Source organism: Egretta garzetta, unplaced genomic scaffold (assembly GCF_000687185.1).
Source record: "Egretta garzetta isolate BGI_Z169 unplaced genomic scaffold, ASM68718v1 scaffold238, whole genome shotgun sequence".
Taxonomy (NCBI): Eukaryota; Metazoa; Chordata; class Aves; order Pelecaniformes; family Ardeidae; genus Egretta; species Egretta garzetta.
The window spans coordinates 442,898-461,536 of record NW_009260402.1 but is presented as its reverse complement, the minus strand read 5'-3'; the positions used below and the strand labels follow the sequence as shown (position 1 = coordinate 461,536).

General features: G+C 41.2%; 1 protein-coding gene across 1 annotated transcript; it reads right to left on the bottom strand.

Moving 5' to 3' along the window:
• Window positions 1-14,756: 14,756 nt before the first annotated feature.
• On the bottom strand, window positions 14,757-18,280 carry GKN2 (gastrokine 2). The gene is made up of 6 exons (XM_009643407.2): window positions 18,254-18,280; window positions 17,647-17,700; window positions 16,964-17,095; window positions 16,337-16,447; window positions 15,377-15,530; window positions 14,757-14,836 (listed from the first exon to the last, which is right to left on the bottom strand). The coding sequence occupies exons 1-6, from the start codon at window positions 18,263-18,265 to the stop codon at window positions 14,757-14,759; spliced, it is 543 nt and encodes a 180-aa protein (XP_009641702.1). The 5' UTR covers window positions 18,266-18,280.
• Between the last annotated feature and the right edge of the window lie 359 nt (window positions 18,281-18,639).

Below are 18,639 nucleotides of genomic sequence, written 5' to 3'. Positions count from 1 at the left end.
GGTTCAGCACTCAAGATAAAGTGTCTTTTCTTCTCATGCTGCAGAACTTCTCCTTACAAGCACTACGAACCTGACCCAGAGACTAAGCCACCGCTGATCTGCTGAGTTTTCTGGACTCTGCTTTTCCATTATGGCTAAGCACACCCATTGATTTGTTATCCCACCTCTGCAACCTTCTTCAGTAGTCCAAATCTATCACTGGCAGAAATGGCCGCAACTCCAGCTAACTTAATTAGAATGATACTCAAGCCATGCCTTTTTTAAATTAATCCTCTATTTCTTTCATAAATATCAGTAGCTTTGTGAAAATCACATGCAGTATTGATGTCATGGAGCCAGACCTTCGCATGACCTTTTAACCTCATTGTATTCAACTTTTCCTCTTCTAAATGTGGGGAACTTGACAATAAAAGCTAAGCACATTATCAAGGTCCCTGTTATTGCTACACCACATTAGAAGTAGATATTTGAGCTTGAGAAGATTAATTCAGATCTCATTGTGGAGTTCATGGTTATCTGTGCAAGTTTATCTAGAAGCCCTCTGCAGCCTTGCCAAAGGCTCATCTCTGAATATTGTGGTTTTCCAGAGCTAAGCACAGAAAACTTAGGGAAATTTTGGAGCTGAGCTCAGGTCACTTCTGTTAATTAACTTTAAAAGAAAAGCACAGGCTTCTTTTTGTGGGTGATTCATCACCTGACTATGCCGGACTAAGGTCCTTACTGCCATAGGAAGCGAGATTAACATTAAAACCCATGAGAACAGACTTAGCCTTACCTCTTTCACACAGCACAATACCAGCTACTCTAAAGGAAAACCTTCAGGATGGCTTGTCACAGCCAGCTGCGCAGGTAGCAGTACATTTGTCATGAGAGCAATAGTACCTATAGAAGTAGTTTCATTTTTTTTAATGCTGAAATTTCAGAAATGCACTGATTTCATATCTATAAACAAACATATTGTTAAATAAAAGAGATAAGCACATTGTAGAGCTACTGCTTGCTGGAAGACAGCAGGTGCTGAACATTTTCAGTGCTTCACAGCATATGGCCTTATCCTCAGCCCTTGCTCATCTCAGGCTTTCCTTCTCAGACAAGTACAAATAACAGCTTGACCGCACAGGCATCGGCGCACAGACATGCCCTTGCAGAGCTTGTAAGCACCGGGATCTATGGTATTACATGGCTCCTTTCTGATCGGTTGGGGTTTTCTGTGAGATTTAGAGCTGAAGGCTTTGAATTCAAAAGGATTTCTATAGCATTTGTAGGGTTTTTAGCCAAGTCTTGTCTCTCACTATGGGCACATGGGCTATTTTGAGGACTACATCTCGCCCTTAATCAGACACTGAATGCAATTCTTCTCTCTGTTACTCTGTTAATCCAGCTGAACAACTCTAGAGCCAGAGGAGCTTTTCTAGGTTCCCTCCACTTTCCTGTGAATTAAAACTTAGTCTGCTGTGCAACTCTGGTTCACCGGGTGACAAAAATGAACAGCATTACTTTAACTGCTCTAGCAGTGACGTAAGCAGCGCTGACGTGGCCTTGGAGCAGAGGCTGGGCTAGTGACCTCTCTAAGCCCTGCTAAGTCCAGACATATTTTTTTTCTATGAATCTGTTATATCACACCCTGCAGATATAAATATGTAAAGTAAAAAGTAGTGTGCGTACAGTGATCTGACATAAATTTCCTAACCCACAAATATGTCATCCTGATTCAGTGGCTCATTAGGAACACAATTACTGCTCAGACATTCCAACGGTCTTTGCATTTCCGCTCTTGTTTTGATAACTCTTTGAACAATAGCACACTGAAGGGCAATGCAGCCTGCTGGGTTACATACAAACCAGCTTTTGCTGAGTTTCCTCTCTTACTCAGTTTAGACCCTGCTAGGGATTTGCCAGATGAGGAATACCCATAGAGTACACCTGATATAAAGCAGCTTCCTGTTTCCTTAGGTTGCAGGCTGACGAATTTAACACATGCATTATTTTTTTTTTTCCTGAATTAAATTGCTTAACAGAAGGGCTTTATTTCATGTCACTGAAATGAAGAGGTTTGGCCCTTTTTTCCACATGCACTGCAATTTACATGCACAGTAAGTATCCTAGAAAGGAAGCTGCCCTCAAAAAAAAAATCTATGCTAAATAGATTAACTGAGGTAGCCGGAGAGGGAACATTAATAAGCATCACTTTAATTATTATTAAATCTGTAGCATAAACAATGACCCCATTTCATTAATGGTGCATCAGGCAGGCAGGGTTATAGAGGGTCTCTTGGCCCTCACTCCTAGGAAATTTGTGTTCATTTCCCCAGTGAATCTGCAGCTGTACATGGGATAATGTACATAACGAAAACCTAAGCCTCTGCGCTGAACCTGGCAGCGTCAGGGAACAACATTCAGCGTGTATTCAGCACTAACTAATTCACCCTTCCTGTCAGAGCTGACTGCTGGTGGAGGTGGCACTATGGGTTGGACATTCTCCATTCTTATGCCATGGTAAGAACTGGAGGGGAAAAACAGCCCAGAGAGCAAAGAGAGGCCTTTCCTACTCACAGCGCTAAGCGGACCGGGCGTGAACGTGAGTGCAGTTGACACAGCGGTAGCCAAGGCTATGCAGCAACTCCTGGGAACAGCTCAGTTGTCGAAAGGGTCAGTCCTGAAGATTGTGGGGCTCCAAAATAGACTCTAATCTCAGGCACCCCACAACTTCCTCCAAGCCGATGCCTCCACGGCTTCTTCTGTCAAGAGGCAGCAGAAGAGCATGGGTTTGAGCAGGAACGTGTGAAGCAAGCTCGGTGCTGAAAGGGTAGAAAGTGAAGCGGGGCTTTACGAAGTGTCAAGGTCGACGATATACAAGATCGAAAGGGTGTGATGCTCCTCTGGGTAAGAGGAAGTGGGGAAAAAGAATGTGAAGTGTTTTTTAAGCATCCTCACCCTTCCTTAGTCTGATTTTTGGCATGGAGGAACACCTGCTTTCACTAACACACTCAGAGCAGATTTGGATGTGGAGCCTTTCCCAGGAGAAAGTGATTAATGTTTGCTTCTGTGTCCGGGGCTTTTCTGGGCATGAAAAGAAAGTTTGCCAGTTATAATGTCACATGTAATTTCCTCACATGTAAACTCAGGTGGATTTTGACTCAGTAGTCCATACCTTAACAAATTTAAAGATTTTAAAATTAGATCATTATTACATATTAGGCTTTTTTAAAAAACATGAAAAACGTTTCCTTTTTTCCATTTTTTTTTTTCATTTTCTCTGATTTTTTCTAATGGATTCTATTGAAAGAGTCTCTCAGAAAACACCACCAAGCAAACCCAAAGAGATTAAAGTTTCAGTAAAGGAAAGCAGAATTGTTTGTGGTTTAAATACAGAAGAATTATTGAAAAGCAGATATTCCTTAGAATTCCTCTTTTTTTTTAAATAAATATTTGAAGAGAGATATTTAATGAAAAAATAGTCAATTAAATAGTCTACTGGAGGGGGAGGGGATATTAAAATTTTGCCTGTCCTGCTTACATATGAATCTAAATACCACAGGTAAGACCGTAGCTGGAATGTGGAGGTAAGAATATTTCATTTCAGATTTCACAAGGGAAGAACTCCCATCCACTACAGGCTTTTGGGGATGTTTCTTATAGATCTTAAAACTGCAATTCCAAATCCCCATATTTAGGGCAAGTGACATAAGAAACCTAACAAGTATTTCCAGTATCCTACGGTCTCAGAGCTTTACAATTTTCATTTAAGTTCTATGCTTGTCAGCAGCATGGTTTGATGTTTGCAGGTGCAATAGGTAAGAAACAAATCCTGTCCCCCAAGAACAGATGCTGTATGTAAAGAGACTCAGCGGGTAGCAAAGGAAAGCAGCCCTGTTTCATAGAAGAAAATTTATCGAACAACTTGCCCAAGGTAGCAGAGGACACTGATAGCAGAGCCAGCAGTCGTGCCTCAACTTCCAAACTCAAAATGCAATGTCCTGCTTCACCACAAGAAAATAGCCTATCCCACCTTGCTCCCACACAGGATTTGCATTATAGCACAAGGACCTTTGTTTCTTGTGCTAAAATCTTAAAGAAAAAAAATGTCAAGCCTGAGTGCCTTTTCCATATGATGCAGAGCACCGTCATTCTCAGCCACACAACTGCTTTTGCCCATAAATAATAGAGCGTTCATAAAGATGAAAAGGGTGTGTTTTAATGAAAGACCAGGCATGCCTTTGGTGACCTTAATCAGCCCTCAGAAACAGAGATCAGTCTTAAAAAAACACCCACATATTTTTCCACTGCGCAGTGTAAGGAGGTATAAGACATCTCTATCACAGCACATGGATCAAATCTCAATGTTCAGACTGAATCAACAGCAAGACGTCTTGTTGAGAAATTTTCAAAATTCATACTGGGCAAACCTGAAATCCTTTTTAAAAGCTGTGTAAATGCAGGGATTTCAGTTCAAGGTTGCTCTAATCAGGATGCCACAGACATATATGCCATTTCAGGGAAGCAGGAGAGTGATGCAAGGTAATGCGCTCAAGCATCACAGCACGTGATTTGACGTTTTCCAAAATGCGGGGATGAAATTATTAAGAAAATGCCCCACAATGGTCTCTGTCAGGAGATAGCTGTGGCATGAGGTAACTGTTGGATGCGATATGGGAGATAAAGAAGAGTGTGACACTGACAGTGTGATGAGCTTGCAATGGAATAACTAAAATTAGTTTCCATTCCTGCATCTGCCTGAGTCCTTATTCCTGTATGCCTCGGTTCATGGTTGCTCTGGATTTCCTTTCCATAAATGGGCTGTTCCCAGCAGCTGTCTATTCTGATTTCAGATGTCATTGGAAAATGAAAAGATAGTATTTAATGAAAGAATGGGGAGAGATAAGTGTAGCAATGCATTACGACCAGCATGACTGAGAGAAAGAAAACAGGGAGAAGGAAACTCATTGTGCAGCCACAAGGACAGGGAACTGCTTAAACTGTGTAACACAACCTCCATCTGCCCCAGAGGCAACACTGAAATGCACATCAACAGCTTTATATGGGAAGCCAGCTGCACCTCTTCTTCATCAGCTATTTCCAGGCAAGTGAAAAGGATGGGGGACATACTAACAAGCAGGGCACCCAAACTACCTGCACTACTACTGGCAATTCCCTTTCCTCCCTCCTTTTTTCCTGCTAGTGTGACAAAAGCTCCAGGCTCTAGGAAGGGAGTCCCTCAGCGTCCACTTGCACTGTGCAACCTGGTCTCCGCTGCAGGTCATTGGCCATGCGGCAGTACAGATAAATAACAATAAGCAGAGATTTTCAAGCCAGCACAAAGCCTGAGCAATTGAAACAGAAAGAAAAGAGCTGGAAATAGCTGGACATTGTCTCCCTGTCAGTGTCCTATCAGTCACATACAGCAAATTCACTGCAAGCTCACGGCCTCATTGTTACTGTGAGTCCCTGCTCCCTCTGTGCTTAATTCCCCAAGCAGTTACTTGGAAGAGCTGCCATTTTCTACTGTGCTTGAGTGTCTGCTAGAAATTTCCCGATTAAATATGAAGCCAACTCAAGTACAGAGCTCAGTCCTGCAGTCAGAGAGTGATAGACAGAAAATTCTTAGATCCTTACATGAGAAAGGCAAAGCAGGCCCTTGCTTTTGCATCTGCTTCTGTACATTTCATCATTTCACCTGTCTTTTTTCTTGCTAGGCCTCAAAATGAACTAACACAGGCAATCAAAATGCTTACATTTAGCACAAGTATTTCCAGGAGCAGGAAGCTAAATATTTGCTTATAGCATTTACAGGATGGGAGATGTCTCAGGAAACCTATTGATTTGTCTCCACTCCCATTATCTCAGTATATGCCTCCACACAGATGGAGGCCCTAATATTAAAAGGTCCTTTAAAATGTAGTACTCTGAAAGGTCACTCAATTCATTAATTCAGTCTGACAATTCAAACCTGGTGAGACATGGTCAAAAAGAAATAAATTAATATTTGAGATCTTTACACAGAAAGTGATTGTACTGCAGTGCTAATGAACAGCAGAGTAGGCACCCTGATTAGTACCAGGAGTTTTGACCCTGCAGACTTCTTATCATACTTGCTTCACAGAACAGTTTAACAGAAAAAGGTCAAGAGAAAGTTTTAATTTTACATTTTTAAAATTCCTTCTCTCATCATCTAGTTATTTTATGGAGCTTTGGTATTCATGTGGGTGTTAAAACTGCGGGCAACTCTGAGCAGCTTCAGTGACACTGACAAAAGCAAGACTCCTGAACAAAACTTTACAGAAATCTCAAAAATTGTTCCTTTCTTCATCAGCTATATCCAAGGGAGCTGATTGAGGAATACCATTCTTTTGCTTAATGAGAACTCCATTTAAATACTCCCACAGCCCTAAAAGAACAAAGTTCTCGGGAACAATTACTAAATGCATCTTGTCCTCGGTTTCTAGAACTATGGATTCTTAATCTTGAACAATGGGTTGGAAGAAAACAGGCTCTGTTCACCAGAAATTATTTTGTTGACAATTTTGATTAATAGCTTGAAATTATTTAATTGACAACTTGAGTATTAAGCAGAGATGGAATATTTTCTGGCAGTGTTATTCGATGTCTCAGCACAAGACGGTAATTACAAAGCCAACAGCTTGTAATCATGTCAACAAAACATGAGGAAAAATTAGACAAGCGTGTCTAATGTTTGCTCTGTTTATTTGATGTTAGGGTTGGGACGAAAAAGAGAAAACAAGTTAGGTAACAATAGAAGAGATCAATTCAGTAAAAAATATTAAGTCTTAAAAATTCAAAGATTAAAATGTATTGCATTTCAGTTTCTGTAACTTGATGGTTGGAATTATACTGGATAAATTCAGGTTGTCAGCAGCCCCTCTCATTTATGTTTGCCATGCAAATGAATATAAAATTTTGTCTTTTCTATTTTTTAAGTGAAACTGTATAGAAATTCTCATTAACTTTGGCTTCGATTGCAGCAAAAATTCCAAATATAGTCTGGTCCTCTTAGTCTGGCTTCTGCAACTTTCTTGTTTAGGAAGTTCAGAATATTTATGTATTGGTTAGCATTACCGAGGAATTTGATAAAATGCTGTCAAATAGCTCACTTCACAAGGCAACTGCTGAATTCTCCCCACCTGAAAAAGTCTTACACATATCCAAGACCAGCAAACTGTAGGACTAATTGCTCTCCAAATTTAACTAGCACATCAAAAATGTGACTTTATCTTGCAGCTGTAAAAAAAAAATAAATCACAACAGGCAGGGAAAATGAGAGTCCACAGGTAATAGCTCTATGCAAATCTCTTTACAGTCAGGAAACTTCATTGATACACAGGTTGTTTTCTAATTAGCTGTCACATCAGTTTGAGACCACTTTAGTGGTAGCATACACATAACAGACTACTCTCTCTCAGGTACTATTTGTACTCTATTAACACTTGTGAGGCTCAGGATCATGAAAATACATTTGAACCGGAGAATTTTTAATCAAACTCCCACATTTTTAGACTCTGGCGCTACCTCTGTCATTCTTGTTGTGTTGTAGTTATCTCCTTCACAGCTGGGTTCAACACCTGTAAGCTGTGCATAAACACTCCCCTATCTGAAGGATCCCACCCCTCTGGTAGTTCCTCACTTTAATTTAGCAAGACCCCTGCATTTAGGATCGTAGTTTGGGGGAGTCTGTAACATGCTTTAAATCACGCTGCACATCTCTCAGTTTTTCTCAGAGCGACTTGGCAGATAGGAGTGTCTTGTGAAGCGTGGATGGCAGCTTATCTCATCGAGAGCATGGAACAAGCCCCTCGCAGTCCCTGGTGTTAAAGGGCTCGACTTATCTGGAATGAGTGGCAGAGTGCCCTGGCTCAGCTCTCAGTATATTGCACCCAGGGACATTGCTTAATGTGCTGCTGTCAAACACCTCCCAGTGTGCTCAGGGCAAATTTCTGAATCAGGGAGCTTCTTTAGGTGAAAACAGCCTCTGCTTCCTGTCACAGGGGATGGAATAGGTTATTGGCTACCACTGCTGGCTCAAGCCTTAACATCCTTATGTCTCAATTTAAACATATTTTTAAATGCTTAACAATCCTTACGTGACCATCTGCAATAGAGCCAGCAGGAGAAAGTGGAAACTCCCCAGCAGCTGGCATCGTGACCATCATCGTAGGTATGGGAAGGGTGGATGTGCTGTATCCCACCTGGGAACTGCCGGGCAGGATTTACAGCCTGCCAACAGATAAAGGCCTTGGCTACCTTTACTGTCTGGGCTGTCCTGAAAGCCACCTGAATTACAAGAACCTCCTCAGAAAAATTAATTGTACTGCTTTACCCCTCTATCCTCTTCTATATCCCCACATTAGCTCTCATCCTAGTACCAGCAATTACAAAGTGATTTTTTTAAGGATGCTTTCTCCACTCTGAGCATAGCCACAAAAGGGTCTACTTTATGCTACCTCTGCTTTTCTGTCCAACAAGAAATGGCTGGAGCAACTTGAGGAGCCCATTCAATAGGTCTGAATCACCTTCCTCTCTTTATACACACCTCCAGAAAGATAAATAAAGTGGGAACTGCCCAGTCACATGAGTCTGGCTGCCTCTTACTGAGCTGAGTGAAAGAGCAAAGAAAAGAACTTGCAGAATAGGAAGAGAAGCGCTAGGACCAGCAGAGGATGTGGCCATGACAAGTGCTAAGAACAGCAGGACCTGCCTGCAAGGAACAGAGTCCTGGCTACAAAACTCCAGCCAGACTGGCAGCCCCCTTTCCCCCCCAGCCCCCTTTCTCCCTTGGTCCCCCCTAAAAAACCCTCAAACCAAACAAGCCAAGAGCACCTAATTGCTCTCTGAGTAATTCATGCCTGAGGGAGGAGCCCGGCTAAACAGGATTAGGCAGGGGCAGAGACAGATGAGGCTGGTTAGATTTCACTTGGTGGCAACAGGGTTGTGATAAGGAGAGGGTGACAAGAATGCAGGAGTGTTGGGGCTTCCCCCCTTACCTGTGCTCATGGTCAGCATGACTGGTGTCTGTCAGATTCATCTGTTGCTGCATCCCTTTTCTGAAACAGGAAAGATTTCACTCATTTCATATTAGATCTTGTGAATCTTTGCTACTTATGTTTCTAGAACACTTCGAAATCTTTGATTCACAAGGCTTGTGCTAATGCAATGCCTCATTAGATAATGGAATATATATATCCACATTAAAGAGAAAAAAATGACAAATAATGAGGGATCAAAAAAAGAGTTCAGTTTGTGACCAAATGGGGCACAAGTACACGTGAAAACAAATAGCCCACTGGTTTGGAAATCGGAATGAATTCTAATCCTCTGCATCCTGACCCAGCTTTTGCTTCCTGGGGAACCCTGGATTTAGATTGTAATAAGAAAATTATAACTGTTGTTACTGTAACAATTTGCCATCTAGTGGTCAATTGAAATCACACTCCCTTCTTAGCTCAAGTAGAAAGCAAATATGTACCACCAGATTTGGATTATATGCCTTGGAAATTTTGGTATGGCTCTCTGCCCAAGGCATTTACTTATTATAAACAAGTAACCATGCAAAAGCCAGATCACCTCCCCTCCAGACAATAAATTAAAATCTGAGTATTTAAGATTAGTCACCTTGATTCAAACTGAGCACATACTTTCCCTTTACTGGAATGTGTCCTCTTTTCTTCTTGCACATGGATGTTGCTGCGCTGTTCAGTGCTCAATCACAGCAATTTGCTCCCGAGTGGTTAGTGGTTGTAGAGACACACTCAAGAGGCAAGATTTTGTCTTCTAAAATTAAGATGTCAGATTTTTTTTTTCCTCACGACTATACATTGTAAGTACAAAAAGGGTGGGAAGACCTAGAAAATGAGGATACTCACTCACATCTTTAGCTTGCCAGCTCAGACTGCAGAATTTTTGTTTCAAACAGTGGGCTTGACTCTCCAGTCTGACTTCATTTTTCTCCGCTAGTGGAAATTCTATCCTACAAGGGAAAATTTGCTAACCTTAATAGCTGTCCTTTTTTGTTACTTGATACAAATTGGAAAACTTGTTTTCACCTATCAGACAAGATATACGAAAATCTGCCACTCCTTGTAATTTAAGCAGTCTTTCAGTTAAATGGTATTGTTCACCGGGGTAAGAGTTTTGGGGTTCATCTCTGATTTTAAAGTGATCACAACTGGCAAAGGTGTCATACCTTGACCTTGGTAAATAGTCTCATACACTGGGAAATTTGGGGAGGTGGTGGTGGGAGGTGCTCAGTGGAAATGGGTTCAGTGGTAAAAAGATCTTGGATTAATGTGCAGCACAGGTGACTAGATAAATTGGTGTCCTTGGCAGTGAGGGACCATAGAGGCTTCCTGCCCACTGATATGTATAAGGATCAAGAAAGGTTAATTGCAGCAGAGTTGGAGATGTGGCTGGAATGTGTGCTAATTCTGCCCTCCCCAAACGCTTGACATATTTTAGCTGCCTGTCAGTGTGCATCCAATGATACCATTGCTTGGATTCCAGGCATGCCTTTAAACACCTTTCAGGCTTTTTAAAAAAGCTGGGAACAAATAATCAGCATTATTCTGATATCCCAGCCTAGGATAAATATTGTCTTAACTTACAAAAGCTGCCAATGCACACGCACAGTGGCTCAGACACACCCAGACACACTCCCAATATGCTCTCTTCCTCATAAAACAAATTCCCCACCTTTTATAGAACAAGCCTTGCTGAGGAGCTAGCTAAGCTTCCAAAACACGTATTTTACTTCGATGGAGAGAGGCTCGTGGGAAGATCAGGTAACTTTCAGGGTAATAAGAGTCATATCCTGATACTCTCTTCCTCTCTAGACTTTCTGCCAATACATCCTTAGAACTTAAGCTTGTGCACTGGCTCCTTTCTTCATTTTTATGATAGATCTGAGTTCCAGTCCTGGAAGGATCACCACAGCCCCACCCCTCTCCTGATGCAGATATACCAGTTGCCTGCGCTATTTTCAAGGTGTTATCTTACACTTACGGCTAATAACCCTCAGGGACAGTCCACGCTGCGCATTAACCATAGGCAGTTGTTATTAGGATAAGCACTCTGCTTTGCTGAGTGTGAACATAACCCTCTCTCCCATTGCTTCTGAGAACAGTTGCTGGCTGCTGCTCTCCACTTTGGAAGTGGCTGCAATCCTCTGTGGGTCCCTCCTGTGCAAATCAGCGGGAATTTTCCATCCATTCCATAAGAAATCTCATGGATCACAATGTAAAAAGATCCTTACCAATAGATGGTCCATAAACCTACTGGTACCTAGCAAGCTCTATGACAGCAGATGCTGCATATTATATAGAACGTATGTCTCAATTAAGTCATAAATAAAAAGAAAGCTATATATTTCCTTCAGATCGTGAACATTCAAGTCCAGATTCTTTGCTGACAGGTTGTGGATTTAAAGACTGAAAACATTTTCAGGCTGCAGTTATTTAAGGCAACAGATGGGCCATATCTTCAGGGACATTTTACCTGTTGTTGCTGCTTTTTGCTGCCTTTGTCTTTCCCTGTAGTCCAGTAATAACATCCATCACCTTGCAAGATAAGAAAAATAGATTAATTATAGTCCAAGACATGTACATAAAACATATGGTAAACAGCGGCACAGTCAGCAAAGCAGGAAATAGCAGGAAATAGCACTGGCCAACTACAGTATCAAATAGATAAAATATCAAAATTCTTTCGCCTGCATAGGTCCTTTTCTCTGCTTTTGTTCAGAGCTGGCTGTACATTTCTGTTTGTCCTGTAGTTAGTTACTAAATTCAGAGTTAATTTATTTGGCTCTGAAGCCATTTCAAGCATGATCTTTGAAATCAGTGATATGTTGGCAATACCAACAGGCCTAGGCTCAAGGTCTATAAATTCAGAGCTGTAATGTGCCCACCCAGGTGCTCATGAGAAAACAGACCATCCCCTGAAAAACAGGGGGAAGGAGGTGGGCATACGGGTCATGTGGTATATGATTTTTCTTGTGCTTCCTTTTCTCTTTGTTGTGATTTGCACCCCAAAAGGTACAGAAACGTCAGAACAGACTTGCCTCCAGGGTGCTCCCTCCAGAACAGCTTCCTCTAAGCTGTGCACCCTGGCATTGGAGGTGCTGCAGGATAGCTGAAGCATTATTTAGCAAACAATAAACACAGCAGCTGAAACACGAACATATTGCTAACAGGTCTGACCAATACAATGAGATGGTGAACAAAAAGAAAAGCCAGAAACAATCTTCCATGTTTGAGTACTCGAAGGGCAGAAACACTACCTCCCCAGCTCAAACAAAATTAACTGGCAGATAATAAGGTATTGAGGCTTGTTTCAGAGTTCTTTGTAGAACTATTTGCTCTAGTATCGGGTGAAAAATCTACCAAGTTTGTAACACTGCCTTCAAAATTAGTAGGCCATAAACACTAAAAGATTATCTGCAGGCTTTTAAATATATATGCAATACTTTCTGAACAAAAAAAATTTAAGATCTCAAACACGCTTATTATTCAAATAAAATCCAGTCAAGCCACAGAAAGGGATTTTTTTAAGCCATTGGTGAAAACTGAAGAGCTGGATTGAGCTCCTGCCTCGGTCACAGACAATTTCCGTGATAGCAGTCAAACCATACAGAGCAGATCGTGTTTCAGTTTCCCGTTGATACTATCAAGGCAGCAACACATCCCTTATTTTGTCCATTCAGAAGAGTCCTCGTGATCTGTAAGCAGCTATGCAATAGGAAAATAGAACTCTTCACATGACTAATGCTCTTTATCCCTGGGACAGTGGAAGAGTTTAGCCCTACATCTTTTATAACCATGCATAACCACTCTGTTTTATTCAGATCTCATGTTTCAGGACACTGTTCTGTTAATAAATGGATGCAGTATGCAGAGGGTTGCTTTAAAGTAACTAATTCTGATTAAACTAGTAGCACCAGGATGAAAGTCTCAGCAGACCATTATTACACTGCACACACAGTCAAGGTTCAGATTCATCTATATTGCAATTGGACAAAAAAACAGATTGCCCTAATTATTTTAAATAACTTTGAATTAAATAATAAATCTTAGAATAACAAGACTCAACTTTGTACATGTAGTCTGCCTCTCTGGAAGCTCTACCAGTTTCTTCCTTTGGGATCTACTTCAATCTCCGGTCTTCAAACTTTCACTGGATAGTCGATGCCAGGTCAGCATCCCTAAAGAAATAATCTAATGGTCTATAAAGCCTGAGATAATTAAGGCAGCTGTCTTCTAGATTTTGAAGAGCTTGGCTGACTCAGGGGAGGAGGGGCTTGTCACGACTTCCATGCACTCTAGCAGAAGAATAGACAAGGGAAGGGTTGAAACATGACAGTTGTCACCTGGAAACTAGATTAGGGCTTCTGACTGAGTTTTGAAGGTCTTGAAACAACAGCCTCTCTGGATACTGCAACCACAAAAGCTTTGAAAGTCACAATCCACACGAGTACTCTTGCCAAGCAATGCTCTCAAGGAGTGCTTTGAGGTGTTTCACATCTCCAGTGCATCAGCCAAGAACATCACAGCTACAACTCCCTAGTTTCACTTCCCACCAGTGAGCTCTACTTCAAAATACAGCTAAACAGAGTATCCTGTATCTTGCAGACACACACAAGCATTCCTGGATTTAATTACCAAAGTTTGACTCTCCAGAAACATTCTTTGGATCACAAAGAACCTGCAGCCCATGATGAATACAATTTATCTAAAAGAACACTTTCACCATGTGATAAAATGCTCTTTTAAAAAATAGCAGAAGGTTTGACCAGGAGTCTGAGTTGAAAATAACGAATTGCAGACCCAGGGCCAGTTTCCTGGACTCCAAAGGAATGCCTTGCCCTCTGGCAGCCATTCAAGTCTCTAATAAACAGTAAACATTTAGTCTTCAGCCCCAAAATATACACTCCTTCCAAGCACTGATGGAAAGGATGTGTGAATTCACCCATTCGTTGAGGCCTACCAGAAGAGCAGGCAGGCAGCACCAATGCTGCCTCATCTTTTATTTGGATCGGCTCCTGACACAAACTACTCTCCAGCACATGCACGGCACTCAGCAAGTGGTCACAGCTCTTTTTACTCTGGCATTGTGTGAAAGGATAATTTTATTCTGGGTTAGAAACTTACTAGGACTGGGACAGTCTTCTCTCTCTGGGTTTGAAAAATGCCCAGAACAAAAAGCTCTGACCCATTGCACCTTTTCAAATTGCTATAAATTTTCACTGGCCTTGCAGAATTCAAGCTTTTTGCAAGTGTTGGTACCATAGATCTGCTCCTTCCCATTATCTATCCATTCATCTGTTTTCTCCCTCCCTCCAGCAATCATACTTGAGGTGAATCAGCACCTGAAGAAGCTAGGTGCTGATGCCAAAGGGAAGTTCTCCACTGGAAAAAACTATTCTGTCTCCTTAACATCATGAAGCATATACAACAATGCCTAGGTCATGTTGCAGCCTGAGCACAGGAATGCACCAAAGGGAAACATATCTCTTCTGCAACTAGCAAGGACCATTTCATTTGTGTTCTGCTCTTGGATGAAGAAAAAAGACAAAGCATTTTATTTACTGCATTATCTTTATTTGTATACCATAGGTTTGTTGCACACAAAGCCTTGGATAGGCAAGTTGAGTCTAACACCAAGTTTTGGTCCAGTTGGAGAACATGGCCACCATCACAAAAGCATGCAAAGAAACAAGCCGTTTCTCTGCAGCAGAATTGTCAAGATCCCGCCTAATTGGCTTTTTCACAGATTTTAATGGGCAAAACACCTGGAATTCCTGCACTGACACAGCCATGAACACTCAGTGGTGCTAGAAGAAACAAGAAAATGAAGATATTAGCAGTAACAAGACCCCTGTATCCAGCAAGGAAAAGTCTATAAATACACAAGTTTCAATTCTCCAATTATGGTCCTATTGGAAGCTCCTGTTGGTCTCAGTGGCTGCTACATAAAACTTCTATGGTGTAACTATAAGGGAGGAAATGTTAATATGGCATTAAATCACCTTTGTGCTCCTCCTTCCCCATAACCCACATACAGCAGCTAGCACACTGGCATACAGCAGATGCCTTGTGGGACCATCGTACCATCAGGGCATGAGCTGGGTACAGCTGCTACACAGTGGCTTCCTCTGACACCAGGCAAGCCACTTTGGCCCTTTACTAGATCGGTGCTTTACTAGATTTACCAAAGCATCCCAGAGCCTTACCCTTTCAACCCTGATAGGTATTTTACTCCTAAGACAGGGCAATATGTTCATGCCTCAAAGGTACCACGTAGACTTAGATTTAAAGGATAGAAAGGTGCTTCTGTTGTAACAGAAACATAATGTTCTGATCTCACAACTTACGTTGAGTCTTTACAAGGCCGTAGAGGGGCAGACCTGCACAGAGTCGTTCAATGGCTTTACCATAGATAATCCAGTCTTTGATACGTCCAAACACAGAATGGCCAGATTGAAACTGTACCCACACATTATTTGGAGAGTACAGTGCCTTCATAGTCTAAAAAGAAAGGGTTAGACATCATCAGTAATGTAGCTTTTGTTACATTCTACTGGGATACCCTCTGAGAAAATCCCAAAATCTAAAGTCACCTTCCTTTGCCTCACACAAAGCATTAGCCAAAGAAGCTACATGCTTTTAAAGATAATAAATATTTTCAATCTATTCAGAAACAAAGTTCACTAGATACTTGTTCTGTCAACATAGCAAAATTGAGCTGTAATACTACCATAATAAGTTATGTTAATTGGCAGTAAGTTTTGCTGTAAATACACTCCTGTCAGGCTGCCATAAAATGGGCCAGAACTCAAGGCCATCTCCAGGCAACACTTCCAGTTCCTTCATGAAACCTTTGCCTGAATACAAAAGTAAAAATCTGGTCAAAGTAAACAGATTTCTAAATTCTATTCTGCAAAGTTATTTCAAGTTATGTCAAGCTCAAAATATCAGCATGACAATAAGAAAACCCCATCTGGATTCATATTGCAGTCACCCCAAAATAGTCAAATTACACTACTTCCAAGGGCACGGGATCTTACAGTACTAGTCACAACAACAATCCACTATAAAACCACAGGGTGGGCCATGATTGCCCATTATCTTAAAATAATGTTCTATATGACATTTCATATAGATGATGCCTTGAAGTTCTACATTGTCAGGTGTACTTCATCACTTCTCACACAGTAAAAGACATCCCTAAGAACAGATGCTCTTAAAAGCAGAATGGAGGGCTCCTATCACACCACACAATTCCTATACAGTAGCCTTTCGTGTATACAATACAGGTTTCACTACAAAGTCACCTTTCTCTCAAAAGCCAGGCGTCCAATTTCTTGCAGCTCTGGGATGTAATCCTTATCTATTTTCAAGATAAAGCAGGCACTCCGTGAAAACAGCCTTGTGGCAATATACCCCTGTGATTAAAAAAATTATAGTTAATTACAATTGTTAACACTAATACTAGTCATTTCTCTCTACTCTTTAGGACAATTCAGAACAAACGTAAAGTGGCTACGCAGGAATACAGGAATATTGTGGAATGACTCCGCATTTACACTGTCAGCTTTAGGGAGTGGAAGCAGCCTGCCCACACTAATGTCCATCTGTAAGACCGGAAGAATCTTTTGACAGACTTCTACCGCACTTGCTATACATGAGTGATGGCAGCCCTTTCTCAACTCTGACCTCACTGAGGTCAGTGACATTCTTTTCACCTTGATGAACTGCCACCACAGGTTTCATTACAAGTCTTTTAAACTGCCCCATCGTATGGGTGAAACTAAGAGATGGCCTAAGAGGAGGAAAGGCTACAGGACTCTTCAAAGAAATGGTGTTTCAGGACAACTTATGGTGAGAATACACCAAAATAATTTCTGAGTTTAAAAACTTCCCCAGAGATTAAGTCTAGGCAGATTCTTAGATTTACTTACATATGAGTAGTCAAAAATGGTATCAGAGGAGTACACGCCAGCAGTGACATGGACTTCAGCTAAGTTTTTCTCATTGTGGATAGTCATAGTTGCAGCGACATAGTCATTGCCAGGTTCTTGCAGGACAAAGGTCTTTGGTAAAAAAAAACCATAAAAATCACTGTTCATCCTCTGGCTTGCACCTTTAAAAGGTGCAACATAAACAAATGCTTTCTCTCAAATAAACAAGTACATTGCTTTATGTAAATACTAAATCCCTTAACAACCCTCTAGCAGTCTCAAGAGGCCCTTGAGGTGGAGACTAATTATGCAGGAGTGCATCAGGGTGAGAAAGGAAGGGACAAGCCCTCACTTACCACAGGGTAAGAAAAACCAACGTGGAGCATCCCAGTCATTATGTGTGGCAGCAGGGACTGGCAGGAGACTGCAACAGTCTCCAAATTTTAGCTTGAGCTAAGGGGAGCTATGCCCCCCCAGATTTCTTGTTAACTACGCACCTGCACAGAACTGCCTCTTTGGCTTATGATTGCCACCTTTGGCAAACACTATTTTTCTCTAAGCTTGGCAATAAGCCTCTCCTTAGTTTCTTCTGTGCTTTTCTTCCTATTATATTCATCCCCTGACCAGGGATCCAATAAATTTTAAATGAGTACATGCACTGGAAAGTTTATCAGCCTACTTACGTCCAATGGAGAAGCCTGAGCCCAAGAGACTCCCAGCAAAATGAGAACTGCAGCCTGTAAAAGGAATAAGCATTCTCACTTGACAAACACCAGGCAGTGCCATAAAAAACCCCAGTTCATGAATTGAGGGAAGCAGCTGCAGCATCAGTTTGAAAAGTTACCCATTTAACATGTGTATTAGTTGAAAACAATTACAATTCTTCATTGTGAAATTCTTGCTATTAGGCTCTTTTGCCTGTAACTGAAAAAGCAGAATGGTAACTTAAGCATTACATTTTTTGTATTTTTCAAAAGTCCCTTCTTGATGCCATGTTACTTCTTGATTTGCCTCTACAACTGTAATTATTAAATCATAATGAAATCCCCCTTCTGAATTGTAATCAAGTTTGGCTCTCTTTGCTTAAACGATGCTTCCGCTGACTCCAAGGGGATTAACGTACACCCTAGAAATGCAAGTTTCCCACTGAACAACCCAAAGAAACAATACAAGGATCATATTAGTCCCAGTACTGTATCACTTACTTGAGCATCTTCTTTTCTATCCTTTTGTTTTTAAAAATAAGGAACTTTATAATGTAAAAAATTCAACAAAAGCGGATATACTCACAAATCCGTTCATTCTTCTTTCAGAGAGAACAAGAGGCTGCAGAAAGTAAGAATGCAAGAAAATCCCAGGCACCTTCAACTTTTATATCTTGCTGAAGGTGTGGGAAACACTTGACAAACTTTTCTTCATGACTCAAACAAGTCCATATCTATATGCCACACTGCGTTACGCCTCCTATCTGAATTTTGGGTTGGCACAGATAACCTGCCCCCGATATGTTAGAAGCACTCTGTGAGTCAGCTTTTGTAAAATGAATCACTCTTCAAATTGATATTATTTACTGGTGTAAACTTTAGAGGAGTTCCCACTCTTGCTGGCTCCATTTTTTTAAAATATTTAACAGGATATCGTCCAGAATTAAATGGCATCAGGAATAACTCTGCTAT